This window comes from Falco punctatus (genome assembly GCF_963210335.1).
Source record: "Falco punctatus genome assembly, chromosome: 9".
In the NCBI taxonomy this organism is placed as follows: domain Eukaryota; kingdom Metazoa; phylum Chordata; class Aves; order Falconiformes; family Falconidae; genus Falco; species Falco punctatus.
Window position 1 is genome coordinate 17,790,682 of NC_137589.1, and position 18,974 is coordinate 17,809,655.

Here is an 18,974-nt window from a genome sequence, read left to right on the forward strand (position 1 = left end):
TTGTAATAGTCTTGTTTTCTTTAATCATAGCTTCAACATACAAATTGCCTTATTAAATATTTCTGATAGTCATTCTTGAATTTTTGAAGAAGGGTTCTCAGCTGTAACTACTATATCAGTGCAGGACAGAATAAATAAATACATGACTATTTCTGAAAAAAAGTGACACTAGTCTTTTTGCAGAGCTATAAATCTGCCTTCTATACTTTCTTCATCTTCTCTCATACGCACCACCAAAAGTCAGCTGGTTAGGATCTAATGGCGTTAGAGAGTTTTCCTTTACAAGACTCCCTTTCAGTGTTTTTTCTCCATAGAGGAGGCTGGTATTTGATGACCTTCTGAACCAGCAATTCTGTTTTCTGAAGCAGAAAATTAAGTTTTCTCTTCTTTACTGTGAAGGAGCCAATGTGTGTCTCATATTTGTGCGAGACTGTCCTGACATACAAGCAGCAGAAAATGTGAAAATAGCGTGTCCAAGCAGCTAGGACAGCAGAACGCCATTTTCCAGCAGAATCTATATCAGAAATGTCTCCCAGGTTCTGATTCTTATTCATACTAAGATACTTTTAAATTGTGCTGGGAGTGCAAAGAGCTTTCCCATGGATGAAGGTGTAGTTTTACTCTGCACTGCCAAGAAACCATAGTGTAAAATAAGAATTGGTTTCCATGTCTATTTTCCTCAAACAATATGGTATCCAGATTTCAGCAAGGTGTCTGAATTTCAAGTGAGGACAAAGAATGTGTAAGATATTTCAGGTAACAAAATTAAACCTAAATCAGATCATGATCCTGGATATTATATGCGCAGGTGCTTTAGGAAAAGCTGAAAAGGGAGGCAGTGACAATATTTGTCCAAAAATGTCAGGTTGTGTATTATCACTAAAGTTGGTGAACAGATGTCTTCGCTTGCATGTAGTTCAGATGTTCACCAGGGCAGCAGCTTACAAAGGCATCCTGGTGGAAGCACCCAGCCCCTTGCACTGGGATTCCCACTTAGAGTAATGCTTCACCTTCAGAATACTGAAAATGGGGTTTTTCAGGTTATGCTGCTCTGGATGATCAGCCTAACATTTTGTCTTAGTCCTTCTCTATATCCTGAATCTGTATGGGCAGATTCAGGATCATTTATTGAAATAGGGTAAAATACTGGCTCAAGCTACAGTAGTATTTGTATGGCATAGTTTTTCCTGGGGTCCTTCCTATAGCTGTACTGTAAACCTCCCCGACAATGTAATTTATTTCTCCTGCTGAATGTTATTCAGTTCCTCCTGAAATTTAGTTTGGCATAACAGGCAGAGAATAGTGTATTGGGCCCTCGAATATGGGCCTGCCAAGCGCAGTCAGTACACCAACCATGTGGCTCATGTGAAAGACATAGGGTTACCCATAAAATCTATTCAAATGCACTGTGTCCCAGTTTGCTTCTCAGCAGGTGGCACAGCCTTTCTTGTATCTTACTTAGCTGAAGTAAGAGATTATGCTTAATTAGGCTGAATTTTGAAATATATGTTTGTACTTGCAGAAAACAGTAAAGTGAAAATATTATCTTCTTCCCATCCTGAATGGAAGGAAGGCTAATCAAATGAGTGGAAATGGCAGAGAAGAGCACTATACTCATATTAGACATGGATTGCATCTTGTTATTCATGCTTTGTTATTGGCAGATGGCTTAATGTATTAGAACGGACAAGAGAGCAGTACAGACAGCATGGCATCATAGCTGTACAAATGGAGATGGTTCAGGCAGTAGCTCATTGCAGTTTGGGGGGAGTGACTGAGAAAAGAAAATGACTCTGTCACACTTAATTAGAAAAGTAGCAGGACAATACAGAGGCAAAGCCCAGTGATGCCCAGTGATGAATATTGTCCCTGCAGATTAAGCTTTAGAGATACCTTGTACAGTATCTTTCAGATCCTTAGCTTACTGACTGTCCAGGTGATACGGCTTTTTACTAGTCTGACAGTCAGAAAGATAAAACAGCTCTTTAAGCAAGCAAAGATCAAGGGAAGGAAGGCACTGAAACTGGGCAATTCCCTTTACCTCCTTCCTTCTTAAATATAGGTCTGACTGCTCTCACATCCTAGATTTCTGTTTCAGTGCTTAAATGAAAGATAATTTCTTTATTTCTGTGCTAACTGAATAGCAGAGCACCTTCCTGAGTCCTTTCAGCAAACTTTTGCTTATTTTCAGTGCAAGCAACATTTTTGAAATCTTACAGCTGCTAGCAAAAACAAAGGATTTCTTTTTCTTCCCTAACTTTCAGATAATAGTTTCTCCTTCTTGGCAGTAAGCTTTAATCATATTCAACAGTGATTTCCTCTTCTTTAGAGTTCAAGTAAATTGATAGGTTTTAAATGTCAGGGGCATTCTTTCAGGTATCTAAGGTGCAGTGATTATATTAATGGATTTTCAGTGTGCTGTGATCAGTTTTTGGTTCATGCTCAGCTGGCTTTGGGCCAGCTAGTGGTTCCCAGCAGCCAAATTCCCTTGTGCTGGCATCATTGTTGCATACGTAGTGCTAGTGAGCATGCCATGGTCCCCTCCCACGCTGTTTGCCCAGGCATACCCTGTTGTAGGCCGGTTACCAAACGCAGCCAAGGGCAGCATTAGGGCAAGATGGACAGGCAGAGCCAAGCTCTGCTGCAGTCACCAGCAGCTCCCTTTCCAGCAATGTCTGTGGAGAAGGAGAGGAGCCCCTCCGAAGTCTGGGACCTCAGCTAGCTAGGCTGGATACGTGGCTTATCTCCCTAGGGCTGCTCTGTGGTCAGTGGAAGAGATGAGAGTGCTGCCACAGGGCAATTTAAAACACGCTGATGTTGCAGGTGCTCTGAATTGCCCACAGGAGTTTCAAACACGAGATCTAGTTGGTTTACCTAGCTAGCCAATTTAGGTGCCTAAAGTTGGAACAACGTGAGTATTTCCAGTGTGTCTGTGTGCCCTCTAAGACTCACCGAGTCTTGAAGGGATCATTCACAGATGCAATCTTGCTGACTGCTGGATTCTGTGAGCTGTTGCTTTCACTGGCCTACAACGCTTATAGTGACAGGGCAATATGTTACACTCAGCACCCTGCCTACAATGGGAGTCCTCCAGGCTACGTGTTGTCCTCCTATAGCAGTGTGTCATGCATCCTATAGCAAAGGGGCTACATGGGCATGAAAACTGGAGTTTTATCTTAAAGGTTTCATTGACTAATCAATTTTATATGATTTAAAAGCTTTCTTAATCCTGGAAAGCCTTGACCACAAATACAGTTTATCAAAACTTCTCAGTAATCTTCCTTTGTTCTTAGGATCAGTGTTGTTTGTTCTTTTCCCCCTCTGCCATTTGCCCCATTTCTTCCTGTTCAAGCATTCTACCTGCTGCTTCAGTTCATGGTCTCCCACGAGGTTCCAGGCAGGCTCCTTACTGTTTTATTATATAAATAAATAAGAAACAAAAGCCATATTTGTTGATGTTGCTCTGTACAGCTGCCGCCAAGATATGAAGTCAGAGTTGCTGTAGGATTACCACAAAAGTCCTTGTTATTTTTTACGTTTTCTGTAATTTCTTACCAAGTTTTATGAATGAGAATATGAAGGATCCTGAAAGAGGAGCCAGGCTTTAACTAAAAGACCTCTTCTAGAAGCATATTTACAGTGTCACTCATTGTTTGGTCTCTTCAAAACCAAAGACACAGGAATTCCTTAACAAATCCTTCAGAGTAGTTGGACAAGCTTATAATCAACAGTGTTTTTTGTGGGGCACAACAGCATTGAAGGCCAGAGTTTTATTTTGGTATTACAGTTTACTCTGTATTGCTCAGAATTTACTCTTCACTTTAAAACCATTTCACTTGTTCTCCAGTCAACAGTGAATCATCAGATGATACAGGCCTTCCACATGACATTAAGCTTGTCAGTCATTGTTTGTGTCTTAATTTCTGTCATGAGGGACTTTAAAGGTTTTGTTTTACATGTTGCTGTTCTTAAGCTGAAATAAGTTCTACGTGGCTTTCTTCTCTTCTGTTGTATGTATGTGTGTGAAGCGCTGTGTACTGAATAAAGTTAATTTTGGGGACAGCTGGAAAAATTATCTTGGTGATGATATCATTTTATAATGTTTAGTTACAGTAGTCAACAGTTAAGGCATCTTGGCAACGGTGGAGAGAATACTAACTTTCGAGGAGAACTAGGGAGAGAACAAAACATTTTCCTATATACAGGCAAAAAAAATGAAATTTACTTAAGGTGTAGGCATATGGGCTAAAAACATGCAGTAAAAACTAATTGCAATGTCAAAATCAATCACTACTCTGCTTTACCCTTTAAATTTTAATTGCTTTACAGAATTTAATTACATACATTTTATAATTACATCACTTGTGTCACTTTATAGTAATTCTTAGAAAGGCCAAGTGACTTTCCTAAGGTCATATGTAAGAAATTGAGAAGAGTCTTAAATTATATATTGTATTCTGGACAAAAAATAGGAAGCTTCCATGCAAAACCCTGCTAAAGAATAAAACATACCTAAAATGTGTACATACTAAATATCCATTAAATCTACTATAGGTCCAATTATTCTTTGTTCAGCCTTATTAACTTGAAAAAACACACATACACAAAGACACATACATTCAAATGTCTTCCTCCTACAACAGTATTGAACAGAATAGGGTGAATAAAAATTGCGGTTTTGCTACTGTACTACTATGTTAGTCGAAAAATCAATTTATTTTGCTTTGGAGATGCCAGATGCCTTCAGAATATGGTACCTAGTAATCCTGCTAAGATAGTGGGGAAAAAAAATGAAAAAGATATCAAGAGAAAATGCATCTTTAGAAGAAAAATCAATGTTTTTAATTCATTTCAATTTCTCATTTTATGAATTTCATTACATCCAATTCCATTATAAAAATCCACTCTCTTAATATGGCAAATAATTGGAAGAGGAAAGTTCAGCTGGATTTAATAATTCATTTATCTGAGTCTTCAAATGTTTTAGTTTTCTACAATGAAATATAACAAATTTATGGAAGATGATAGTATCAGTTGAGATCTTGTGTGCAAAAGATTTCTCAGAATAATTCATTCCTCTCTGTACTTCATATAAATTCATACTAACCAAATCCATCACCACCAAAATACAGCAATTTAAATGTTTGCAGGAGTTTATACAGTTATAATTTACTTACAGCCTAGCTGTTCCTAATCAGTTCCTCTGTTTGAATAATGCATGCTATACTACAGAAAGTCATCGCTAGTCAGGAAGCAAGACATGGCCTGCTGCTTGGGTAGCTCATCAAAATACAAGGTAAAATTGTCTTGATACTGAAATAGAGTGCCTAAATACTGGCTTTGTTTTGTTGCCATGCAGTTAATACGAATCCTTGTTATGGTCTATATTTTACGCCCCTGCAATGAAATGTCTGCAGTTGTCCCATTCACATTCAATTATTCTGTTCTTGGGACGCGACGCAGTGATTTTGGACTGCGTGCTCGCTGAAAGCCGGGGGGGCAGCCCTCTCGGGTGGCCATCCTATGCTAGTGCCTTCCTGCGCCCGGAAATCGAACCAGCCTGTGGCTAATCACAGAATCCTTTAGGTTGGAAAAGACCTTTGAGACCATCAAGTCCAACCATTAACCCAGCACTGCCAAGTCCATCGCTAAACAATGTCCCCAAGCACCACATCTACACATCTTTTAAACACCTCCAGAGATGGTGATTCCACCACCTCCCTGGGCAGCCTGTTCCAATGCCTGACCAGTCTCTCAGTGAAGAAATTTTTCCTAATATCCAATCTAAGCTTCCTCTGGTATAAGCTGAGGCTTTTTCCTCTTGTTCTGCCACTAGTCACCTGGGAGAAGGGACCGGCCCTCACCTGCCTACAGCCCCTTTCAAGTAGCTGTAGAGAGCAATAAGGTCCCCCCTGTGTCTTCTCATCTCCAAGCTAAAGAACTCCAGTTCCCTCCACCTCTCATCAGACTTGTGCCCCAGACCCTTCACTAGCCCCGCTGCCTGTGGTCACGCTCCAGTGCCCCTGTGTCCCTCTTGAAGTGAGGGCCCCAAAACTGAACACAGGACTGGAGGTGCAGCCTCACCAGGGCCGGGTACAGGCAGGGTTCGACTTCCCATCAGTTGTGCCCATGTGGGAGGCTGGGGGGACGCTCCCCTCTGTAGGTTCTGACACACAGAACACCCCCGTGCTGCAGCAGGAGGCATTCTTTCAGTCACCTCTCTTTCTTCTCCTGCTCAGTTCAGTCAGTAACATTTTGAAAGCTCCTTTCAGATGAAATAATCTTCCTAAACACGTGTTAGAGAAACATGATAAGATTATAATGTATCTGAGTCTGCTAGAGTGACTGCTTCCCCCTCATAAAATAAACTGGGTCTGCTCACAGTAGGTGGCTTGGCAGAAGAGATCTTGGGAAAATTGCCTACAACCTATTACCATTTTGATGGAGAGTAATAGGCAATGGCCCTTTTTTCTATGCCAGATGTTTCTTGGAATTGCCTTGCAGTCTTCCATAACTGTTACATTCCTTACCTACTCGGCTAAGAGAGAAATAAAATGGCTCCCTCTGAGATGCAGAAAGAATTAAAAAAAAAAAATAATCTGATGGTCACCGTGTTTCTGGGAAGAGCTAGACATCAGTGATCACAGAATGTAGAAACCAGTGTCCCTAAAACTTGGAGACAGCTACAGAAGCAAGCAGTGAAAGAGGGATGGCTGGGGTCTTTTTGATGATTTGTGTTATCCCTTTTTTTAATGTAAGTCTCGGGAGATGGCTGATTTATTTGAGACCCTGTCAGACTAGCTTATATAACAAGGGATTGCAGTGCAGAGGCTTCAGTAGTCCAATGAAGAATTCCTGTTTTTAAAGGAGAAAACTTGTTTTTCATCACTTTTCTGTCTAAAATTCTTGTTTTGTTTTATGACGTATGGTTTGCCATCTGTTCTGAGAGCACACGAGTTTAAGGATTGGAGTTTAAAAAAATAAGCTAACATTTTCCTTATCAATGAAATGCTATCACTGTTAACAAATCACAAAACCCCAAAAGTTTTGCAAAATCTGAGGGTGAAGCCTTTGGCCACTGTAATTAATTTGTTGACTTTTCAAGTACAGCCTGCTCTGTTTGCAGTCTAAGATTTTCAGATTTTGTAAGCTCTTTTGTGTGCACTGCACTAATTCTTTAGTATTTCGATACTAGATCCTCTATTATATTCCCTTCAAATATCAGAATTTTGTGGTATTTTAGCGGGCAATTAACACAGCTTGCTAAAACAGCTTGCCACTTCAGTAAAAAAAAAAAAAAAGTAAGTTTGACTCTTAGCACCAGGGAGGAAGTGTTGTGAATGATTGCAATTAGGGTGAGGCTCTGGTAGAAGCTGGTCAATGGATTTTTTCTTTATTTACGGAGACTTATCTATGTAGGAAGACAGATGTGTTGAAAACATATGGGGAGCTTACATCTATCTGCTTCTGCCAGGTTAGAAAAGTAGGAGGGCATGAGCAGGGCAGGTTCATATGGATTTGACAGAAGGGAGAAAGAACTTCGCTCCAGAGGCAGGGAATATAGGGAATTCGGACTTATATAAATAATAGCAGTATTAAAACCACAGCAGAGTGATCTGCCTGCTGTCCCAGCTCAGCTGCTTCTGGCGGGTTGGCCCATTTGGGTGTTTGTTACCCAGTACTTACAGATATGACAGAAGGGTCCTCATGCTGCCTTTTTCCTCGGTGAACAAGCAGCATGTCCCCTGAATCCCGTCTTTAGAGAACAATGAAAATGAAAAGTGAACTTACTTAGGAAGGCCTTTGGTGGTTACTTTCAAAATCTGTACTGGTAACTGGTAGCTGTGAAGTGCTGTGTACAAGGTGGGCATGTGTAGGAACTCCATACAAAAAAACTCCAGAGGCCTTTCTGGAGAAAAATAGCACTTTTCTTCTGCCCTTTGGGAAATGCTGACTTTACAGTTGAATTATGAACTAGAATTTTTGCCTGTTGCATAAATGTCACTTTCCCTCCTTCCCTCCTTTTATTCCCTCACCTCAGAAATGGGTAATGCATTCTCTCATGAAAAAATAATTCTCAGCAGTACCCAGCAGCAGGACAGAGAACACGAGGTCTCACTACTGGCACCCACACATGGTTGCTGGGGGATATATGAACTTTACTGAGTATTCTCCTAGACCGTAGGCACCACACTTAAGAGTTGAGGCTGCTGAAGAGCTAAGTGCTTGGAAGAGGGAGTGTGGCCAGCAGCGAAAACTCAAGGACGCAGTTGTGAGCTAAGTGGTGGGAAGGTGAAGGTGAGACCAGGTGGCACACCAGCTGGGATTGCTAGAGGTAATTGAATGAGGGGAAGATGAGACTGTCACCTTAAAGCTTTGTGTCTGTTAGACACCAGGCTCCAAGGTATTATGACAGTCTGGTTTGTGACTGGATTTCCAATGAAACAAACTTTTGTTTTGATCACAAACTAAACCTGTTATATTGTGAAATCTGTATCAAGTAATAGCCAGTGACAGGCAGTGTTTTACATACAAGCTAAAAAAGCAAAAATAGAACAGTGAAGAGTGTGGGACAAGAGGAATGAAAACTGAATAGTTTGGCAGTTTTGAGTCTTGAATTTTGTTCCAATAACAGGGTTGCTTACACCCTATTTATTTTTAGCTGAGATCATGGGTTTAATTCACAGTAACTGTTCCATATCAGATCTCTCAGGTGGACACACTTGCTGAAATGTTAGTAAACTTGTATGTGCTATGTTCCTTCCAGAGCCCTGAGAAGAAGAGGTTTTTCTGGGAGGAAAACAAGGAAGAACAGTTAAAGGATAGGATGCTGGGGCAAGCGAAGTATCTTAGTCATTCTTGTTAACATAACAGCTAGTTGACTTGAAATTATATTGACTTGTGTAATGTTAGCAGGTAGACAAAGATGATTTCAGTGAAAATAGAGGTCGTTATTAGCCAAAAACCTGTCTTGTTTCACTTTTTTACTAAATACAAATATCTTGTTCAAACTCTTCAGAGGTTTGTAGACATATTTCTTCTGTACTAAATTTTTAATTGCTGGTGTTTTATGTTCCAGTTTACTTTCTGACTGACTACTACTTTATTTTCAAATTTACACTTTTTGTAATAATCCATATAAGTTTTGGGTAATAAACATTTCTCTTAGTAACCATACCTAAGTTACACATCATCTCAGGCTGATTCCTGAGACAGGTTGTTACCTAGATGTGCCAGCAGCATGGCTTTGATTCAGCAAAGCACTTACAGTCCTAAGACCAGGCCTGCTGAACAGATCATTTAAGCACATTAATTATATTGTTTGCAATACTGGCAGATCCATGAGAGTTCTTTTCAGTGGGAATCACTGCTTATGCTCACTGTGATAAAATATTATATTAGTATGTGTTGGAAGGTAAAGCATGCTGCCATTAGCCTGACCAAATACTAGCAGCTGTCAATTCAGTGGCCATACCAAAGGCTATATTACTGTTTACAAAAAGAAACCCAAAAAAAACAAACAACAACAACAACAAAAAAAAAACCCCAACCAAAAAACCTCGAACGCAACCAAACCAGAAGTCAGCCAGGGTTTCCCCGCACACGTTCAATATCTTACCTAACATTTGAATTGTATAGTCAACACTACATATGAAATGAGTAATTCCATTTTTCATTATAACAAACTGCATGAATCTGTCAAAGAATACCAAACCAACAAAGGATTGAGAAGTCTACTGTATGCTGTCTAATAACTTGGCATGATGCCCAGTTTAAATAAGTCTGTATCTTGTCTAGGTAGCATATTGTGTGTTAGTTTTGAGTATTTGTTAAATATGTTTCTATAAAAGTCAGATACCAATGATAATAAGATTTAATTAGTTTTCAAAAGAAATACTAAATTGTAGTCATTAAGTTTCTAGTAGCATTGGAAATAAACTTTGGAACCTTCAAATACTTGGTGGCAAATTCCGTGCCAAAGTGTGGGTCTCATAGTTAGATGTCATTGGATAACCATTCTGTTTTAGATGATGCCTTCTATAAGGAAAAAAAGATTGCAGTATCAGGGTGTAAAGTCTTTGGATGAGGAATTTGGCCAAAAAAGGGGCTTTTAAAAAAATCTCTTGCAAATTGTTCTATTTACAACATGGCTGAACACACTTCTGTTAACAAGAAATGACATACTGTTTTATCTGATGAGTAGCCAGCCAAAATTAATTCACAGAAATCCCTTCCTAGAATGACACGCATCTCTTAATGCGTAAGTCCCTGGTGGGGGATGTATTCCATGTAATATGTACCTTAAGCAAAAACACAGGAAGAGCTGCTCACTTTCTCTCCTTTGATACCTTAACAAATAAAAGTACATGAATTTATTTTAGCACATTCAGGCCCTCAGAATTCACTTAGTAGCAAAAAAGACAAATGTACAGCTGCTTGGATGCTGAAATATAGTTTCTGAAAAACTATATTGTAAGGGCTCTTAGGAACAATTTTCTTTGTATTCTTTATTTCGCTGCATATTTTCTGATCTGTTATATTCTGCTGTTAATATTTTAGCAGGCGATGGGAAGGTTTGCTTGTGCATGTGTTTTGCTTACATTGGACTCATGTATTATTGGCTGTCAGCTTAGGTGCTCAGCTGTTGGTGATGCAGAAAATTAATGGAGTCTTCAGCCCAGGCATTATGACAATAGAGTGCTTGAGGATGTGCCATCGCCACCCACATGACTCAATAGCTCATACTACCAATAAGCTCTTTGCCCTTTGGATTGCCATATTCATAACCTTGATGTTTTGTGTTTTGGTATTTTAAAGTTGGCCCCAACACACCTGAATAGAGATAAGTGGTTGAAATACAGCAAGAGGAAAGGGCAAGGAAGACTTATTTTCTTTCGGGGAACATCTCTCTACTTGTGGCATGCCTTCTAGCTGTTCAAAAGCAAAATTCAAGGTGACTGATCAGTCCTGGCTAGCCTGAATGAGGGATAACATCTGTAGAGAGCTGCTACAGAGGAAGAACTACAGTAACTACTGTCAAGGGGATATTTTACCACTCAATTCACAATAGCTGTGCTGATTTAGCCTGGCTGCTGAGCTGGCCACAAACCATTTCTCCTTGTTCTTTTGTTGTAGTGTTTTTAGAAGATGAAGTGAAACAGGATCTTGGGAAATGGTGGTGGAGGTGCTGAAGACCTGTGCGCTGTCATTTTGTTTACAGAAGTTGCAGTGTCAGGGACAGAAGACAGGAAGCTAATGCTGAGGGAGAGAATAGATATCAAAATAATATGAGAATAGGATAGATGGAAATTAACAGGTGGATCAGAAGGGAATAGGGCAGGTGGGTTACTTGGTCACTGCATACAAATAATGCTAGGAAGTTGTGGGGAAGGGATTCAGTGGTTCCTCTCTTCCTCTCTTGGCTAACCTAAAGACAAGCAAGTCAAGCACCTCTTGTGGAGCTATTGAGGACCACTCCCAATTCCTGAACATCGTATGAACTGTGGCTCCTCTGGAGGACACAGTCTGCACAGTGTGGTTACAGTGTGTTAGATGAGAAGCAGTAATAAAAGGTGCTAGTCCAAACAAGCCCATTCCCACACCAGACAGTAAAGGGCAAAATACAGAAAGCTGTGAAAGCAGCCACATCCCAAATGTGCAGGACCTCCGCTTATATAGGTGAAGTAGATAGCTTGACAGCTTGAATCTTGATGTGTTACTAGGTACCATCTACTTACATTACATCTGTAGGGCTGTTCGCTTTCCTCTGGAAGAGGGCTTGGTTATGGCTGTGTCACAGTCACTACTGAGCAGAGGAATATGGTACGAACCACACAACATTTCTGCACACAAAATTTTTACACAAGTAGCAGTAGGAGTGGTTTACTGCCTGCTTCTCTTTGTTGCTGCCTGTCCAAGTGCTGAGAGACAACACTGAGAATTTGGGCTTTGCAGCTTGCTGAGTAAGGTCCTTAGTACCTCAAATAAAAATAAGGAGTAATATGAAACAATTAATCATTGCAACTTTCTGTTAGGAAGGCTTCCAGTATGTGCATCAGTTGCTGTAAAATAACAGCTGGGTGAATAATGCATAATTTATTTTAGGAGTTGCAATTTAGGAGCAAGTTTAGGACAGAGAAAACAGAGGACTAGATTGGGTTTACAAAGGGACTGGAAGGCATAAAAGAGCCTTTTGCTGTTTTTCCCTTGATCCTTGTAAAGCCTTGACCCCAGGGAAATTATACTTTCCTGGAGAAATAATTCTTTTCAATGATGGCCTTTCTCTATCAGAGAAGCTGAAAAACCACAATAAAGTTAGTTTTCTTCCTCTCTCACGACCCCTCAGCCATGCTGGCTAGTTGGGCAAACAGAGCATGGTGCCATGTTCTGTATTTTGAAAGTATGGGAGCAATTTCCAATTGTGTTTCCATCTAGTAAGGGAGCTCTGGGAACTAAGCGAACAAGATACCTACCAGGCAGGCTTGGCTTGCTGGAGCAGTCAGCACCAGCTCCCTAACGTCCTGCCCTCCTGCCTCCCCGAAAGAGCAGTGCCAAAAAGGCACAGTCAGCCCCACAGCTAATGAGCTACAGCAGTATTTTCAGCTACTGTTAAATCATTTGCTGTCTTCTATAAAAATAATTGAGAACTACAGCAGAAAAGTCAATGGCTCTAATACGGCCAGGCTGATAGAAGACTGAGAGTCCAGAGAAAACGTCATCCTGCATGACAGGGTGCCTCTAGTCTCTAGCGTGCTTAAATGCAGTGATTTGCACCATCAGGATGTAGAACACGAGTATTTCCTATCCTGTAAAAAAAGCTCCTTAGAACTAAAATTGCTAGATCCATCTCTTGCACTGCAAGCTTTCATCTTAACTATTTCTTGTATGCTGGAGTCAAAAATTAGCCCCTCAGCTTTCAATTCCTTTTACCATAGCAGCAAGTTTCTCCTGTTTATGGTAGGCAACAGAGGCTTTGAACCGTTTTCCTGGTTGGTTTTTAGGTAACCCTAAAGTCATTTCTGCTTTGAATATATTTTGTTTCTCTTTATCCCAAGAAATTTTCCATGGAGTTGCGGTTCATTAACTTTCAGTGTACAACACAAAATCCCTAAGGTTTTTTTATCAACAGTGCTAGTGCATTTTCCTTACTTTAAGAAGTTTCTCTGCAAAAAACCCAAACCCACTGGCCATTTTGGGAGAAAGAGTAAGCCAGTTCTGATGATCGCCCAGGGAAAACAAAAATGAAGTGTATAGCATCATCTGCTTGATCTTTAATTACTAATATGCTTTTAAATTGCATTCTATTGGACAATTTTAGATGACTGCTTGTGTTAACTTTTTCTTCCAAGCACCCAGTGGTTTTAGTGGGTTATTAGAGGAAGAAGTTCAGTAACACTTGTATATAACCAGAGCAGCCTCAGCATTATAGGCAAAAAACAGTGGAATGCAAAGGAGACTGTAGGACAGGAATGGAGGCAGGAGCGCAGAAGAGGGATGGGGAGTCACTTGTGCCTCAAAGGACTACCAGGAGCTGCTGGCAAGGCCCAGAAGGATGAAGGAGGTGAATGGTGGTTTTCAAGGCTGTTGGGATGCAGGGGTTTGCGAGGCTGTGAGGCAGAGAACAGGCACCATTCACTTGCCAAATCCAGAGTGCAGGTCTTGGGTACAAGATCAGGATGTCCACCATCATTTTATCAAGCTCTTCTGTCTCTGGAGTTTCAACAACTTCCACGTACTCTGCCAGAAGTACCACCCCTACTTACTGTCCTTACCTCTCCCCTCAGTCCAGGGCCTAAGACTTCTTTCTTCTCCTGCACACACATACATACCAGTCCCTCTCTGTCTCTTCCATTGCAGGACATTTGTTTGGTTTTAAATCCAACCCGAGGAACAGCGTTTTATTTATCTTCTTATTTCCTCATCCAAATGTAACAGGCAAGTCCCCAAAGTTTAACCAAGAGCAGTACACAAGGGATAAGTAGTACCTGGAAGCAAAAATAGCAGGTATGACCACATAGAATTTTAGTAAGTAAAGACTTAAAAATATTTTCCTCAAAAAGAACTAAAAGTGCACTAAAGAACTTGCTGTATAAACACTTTCTTACATGGTTCAATTGTGGACACACAGAAGAAAAACAACACAAAACACTTTTTCAAAGAGCTGAAGAACTTCTAAAACCATCTGGAACATAAGATGTGCATGATGTCAGGGTGCTTAGTCATCTTCAGTAGAGAAGCACCTCTGGAGTTTCCCAAGTGATACCAGGTTAAGTTGGGGAAAAAGCACACTGGTGTAAGTGCAGAGAGTTACTGTGTCTGTTCCCCACTGTCCCCTCAAAAAAACCCCAACAAAACAAACAAGGCCCCTTATTTTATGTCAGAATAGTTTTACTGTGTACAAAAGCAAGGCTCTGCGGGTGGGCAGAGGCAGAGACGTAAATTTACATTTTCCTGAGGGCCCAAAAGATGAGAAAACTTTTGTTACTTACCAGGAATGGCTCACTAAGTCAAGGCAATAATGAAGTAATTGGGACAAACTGCAAACCATGTTCAGCACAATCTGCAGTGACAGAAACTGCTGTTTACAAATTAGAATTGCTAAATACTAGAGGAAACAACATGAGCAGTGAGAGCAGTGTGACACACCCTTGTTTATTAAAAAAATTAAAATTCAATAGCTTTGGGATTCATGAAAATGGCATGAATGTGCTTCAACAATGTCTCATTTCTGTGCTCCCCTGATTATTTTTTTTTTTTAATAAAATTGCTTTCAATTGTCCATCATACTTGGCTCCGTAATGTGGTAAGGGGGAGAGGACAAGGCAAGCTAATAAAATAATATGAGCTGCTGAGGTGAGAAAGCTTTGCAAAGCTGAAGCTAAGAGCATAGTTTTCAAGGGACATGCTGATGATACACTGTGGACATTATGCAAACACAGGGGCAAGCAACAATGGAGTGAAAAATCATTTTCTGAAAACTGGGGCGAAGAATGAGTAGATGGCAGGATGAATCCAGTAGCTGCTTTTGAATAAAAATTAGAGCGCAGCATATCCTCCTTCAGCATTAGTAACAATGGCATAGAAGTGGTAGTTCCCTGCTTCGCAGCCCTGCTGAGGAAGGTAATGAGCTAACACGTTGGGCTTTTTCCATCTCCAGGACTTGTTTCTTACCCCTCCATCTTAGCCAGCAAGAAACTTTACCTTGTTACGTTTTCACTTGCATTTGAACTTTAGCCAAGTAAAGCTCTATATACCATTAACCCATCATTCTTTTGGCTCATCTCAAAAATGAGCTGTTAGGTTTTGATTTTCTTGTTCATTTAGAGGGCTGGTTTTTGCCTGATAAATTCCTGTGTAATAGGGATAGGAAGTTGAGATCAAACTGGCCATTGAGTGTGGCCAGGGTAAGAGTAGTGACTAGCATTGCAGGAAGGAGCTTAAATTAAGCAATAAACTGTGCTTTACTGAAACCAGACTAATAGTGTATACTTGGTGTAATGTAAGGCTGGCGATATATATATATAAGCAAACCTGGCAGGCTTTTGAACTGGGTATTCACTAGTGTTGGAGACCAATAAGGAGACACATAAAAATTAAAAAAAAAGAAAACACAACACTAAAGGGTATTTTCTCAGTGGTGTACATGCTTTTTATTAATAATGTGATAACAAAACATTAGTTACAAACATTTGATGTCAAAGTGACCTATACCAGAGGTGTAACCTGGACACACGTGGATTTAACCCTGGCCAGAACAAGGTTACGTCAATTGACCTGTGGGTTTCTGGACCGGAACCTTGCGGGGGGGGTGGGGGGGGTGGGCAGAACCTGAAATACCACGTGGAGATATTGGTTTTGGGGTGTGGCAATAACGTACACTCTCCTGATCTCTGTACCACGCAGAATCTTTACCTCAGCTCTGCTCAGTGTGCCAGCAGACCTACTGAAAGTAGGCTGTATGGCCCGCTCTGTATTAGCTGCACTTGGCTGTTAGCTAGCTCCCACTCTGCAGCTGTAAGAGGACTAGCAAAGACACACACATGTTACTAAGACCTTGAATCAAAGATGCTATGCTGGAAGAAATTTAAATTGGAAAGAAGTAATTTTTCTTCCAAACTCCTACTTCCTTTCATTTAACAGATAGTAAAGTTGAGGAGGGTGGAATAGTGATGTCTGTAATTTTTAAATGGGATTTCTTAACCAACAGCCTAGAAATTACACTGCTCCACTGTCCAGAGCTTAGAAACAGTGGCCCCCATGAGGAAAAACGCAGTTTATGGTTATTTTTGCTGCCCACATTGTGCTAGGTAGGTGCACTGCTGTGCAAAACATGGTAATAAATGACATGGGGCAGCAGCCTGTAGTCTGGAGCTGCCTCATAATGGCAGTCAATGACATATCATGAATTTCTGGCATTTGAGGGAGCCCTTTCACTGTAGCAAATTTAAAAAAAACAAACCAAAACCACAACCAAAAAAAACCCCAAAACCAAACAGACAAAAACACCCCCACCCAAAGGATCTAGTTAATTGCCAAGCAAAGGCATTTTGAGTAACAAGTGTAGTCTGCGAAAACTGAGTGACATGGCAGGGAATGCCGTGGTTTAAGTCTATCCAAGTGGATTTTGGATACAGACAGATTAGGAACACTTTTTTTTCTCAGAGTATCTTACAGAAACCTGGTGGTGATCACAGGCTAACAGCACCTACCTTTATTACATACTTTGAGATACAGTGCAGCCATTTAGCAAGTCGCTTACTGGCAGAGTCCTGCATTTAGGACTCTGCTGTCATAGGTAATTTAAATCGCTAGTTACCTTGCAAAAATCTCATAATTCCTAAGATTCAAGATATGCATCTATTTCACACACTAATCTAGGAATAATGATTTATCTCATATTTGTTCTTTTGTACAGTGATTAGAAGTTTTTTATTGTTAACATCTGATTTATCTGAACTTCCAAATGTAACAGATTTATTAGGGCTCACAGAACAGAGTAGGAAGCAGAACACAGATTAACGTTAATGCTTCAAAAGGCCTTTTAAAGAGCTATTATTGCTGCTGTGTTGAAGTCAGTGCTTTTTTTATTACACTATTACATCCATGTTGTTTTAACACTTTTGGGGTTTCATCAAACATTTTCAAACTTACGTTTCCAAGGCTGGGCCTTGGACGGGGGGAGATCTTTAGGTCTTTCAATCTAGATATGAGTTGAGGGCCCAGACTTTCACCTAGCATCAAGCAATCCAGATGATCTGATCACAATGTAATGGTGCTGTTTAGCATAATGTTTAAAAACTGTATGTCATAAAATGCATACCATTGAGTAGTGGCCACCTTCATCCCTGGTAAGGAATGCCTAACCCTAGCAAGCGCAGTATGTCTCTGGGCAGGCTGGCACATTGCATCCTCTTTCCCAGCTACAGAACCAGCCCCATAATGTATTACTCAAAGTGCTCTGCTGAAAACATGCCAGTATAAAGACGTGATAGTTTGTCACTGCAAGAGAACGGGTTGGTTTGTGGGGGGTTTTTTTGGGTTGTTGTGTTTTTTTTTTTTTTTCCCCAACTGTGTGCTTCTAATTAATCCAACAGCATTTTCAAATAATTTAAGTGTTATCTTACAGATGTAGCGAAAAGCAAAACATTAACATATATAACTATTAAGTGGGGGGAAGGAGTAAAAATCATCAGAAATTCAAGAGAGGAACACAAAAAGTGGCAGAATATTAGACTATTTCTCTGCCTCTAAATTCACTCATTACTTGAACAGGATGAATTCTCTTCTTTGCAGAACCTTTTCTGACAGCCGCATAGATTTCTTCTGGCTTCTCTCTTTTAATTAGGGGCTTCTTCTCTGGAGCCTTCATTCTCCACATCACAACAGGATGTCGTGGGCCAGTAGGACTCTGAATCTTGATAATCTTTGTGGATGCAATATAGGACATCTTCACTGTCTGCACCACAGCGTTCATTAAATTTTTGGCAGCCTGAATTAGTGATGTGACGCTATCCAACTGTAATAAGAAACAGAAATATTAGCCTAGGAAGCCAGTCTTCTTTTAATCACGATATGCCTAGGAATAAACAATGGTTAAAAAGTAAGTCTACCATACTGAAGCTTAATTTCTTTGTTTTCCCTTGGTGAGTCTGATCCTTAGATTGGATATTAAGAAAAATTTCTTCACTGAAAGGGTTGTCAAGCATTGGAACAGGCTGCCAGGGAGGTGGTGGAGTCATCATCCCTGGAGGTGTTTAACAAACAGATAGATGCAGTGCTTGGCAACATGGTTTAGTGATGGACTTGGCAGTGCTGGGTTAATGGTTGGACTTGGAATATCTCAAAGGCCTTTTCCAACCTAAATGATTCTATGATTATATTCATGTTCCACTGCTCAGGCTTAAAGTGATATGCAGAAATTTGTGCTGATAGAATATAAATGCTTATATAGGTAGTTTATTGTTTTCTTTTTTAAAAACAAGCATTCATGATGCTTGCCTGCAGGGTCTCGTTGCAATTAGTACTGACGAGTAATGAAACCAACTCAAAGAAGAGCTATGAAAATGTGACCCATTACTTCCTTTGTATCAGCACTAAGCAAAGTCTCCAGCTGCTCCTGTCATATTCCAGGCTCCCACACATGCTCCTGATCAGTGCTGGGATACTGTGAAGTGGCTGGTTTTGTCAGAGCTGCTGAACCTAGTCTCAGTCAGTGGCCAAGATTTCTAAGGGTAATTAAGAACAGGACAGTACACAGAAATTGCAATGATTGTGTGGCCTCAAACTGTTTTAAGGAGCGCTAACCTAAGAGGCAGAATGTGTAACAAACTAATCCCCATCACCTCCTACCATCTTCAGCTGCATACCACATAGGCGTACAAGTGTTAGAGCAAAGGCATTTTCCATCAATACTCACGGTAATAGGAAATTGTGCATTTCATTCAAACTGAAAATCTGCTAACTGGAACAAAGAA

The 18,974-nt window shown here is 40.4% G+C and overlaps 1 protein-coding gene and 1 long non-coding RNA gene across 4 annotated transcripts in view; one reads left to right on the forward strand and one right to left on the reverse strand.

Moving 5' to 3' along the window:
* Nucleotides 1–18,974, forward strand: part of LOC308069814 — an 80,717-nt gene that overhangs the window by 48,515 nt on the left and 13,228 nt on the right. The window lies entirely within an intron of this gene.
* The window catches only part of CTNNA3 (catenin alpha 3), a 523,251-nt gene continuing 504,921 nt past the window's right edge, over nt 645–18,974 (reverse strand). For all 3 annotated transcript variants that reach the window (XM_080402757.1, XM_080402758.1, XM_080402756.1), the window contains one exon: nt 645–18,016. In XM_080402757.1, coding sequence (XP_080258883.1) covers nt 17,729–18,016 — 288 coding nt within the window. In that variant the 3' untranslated portion in view covers nt 645–17,728. The remainder of the gene's footprint in view (nt 18,017–18,974) is intronic.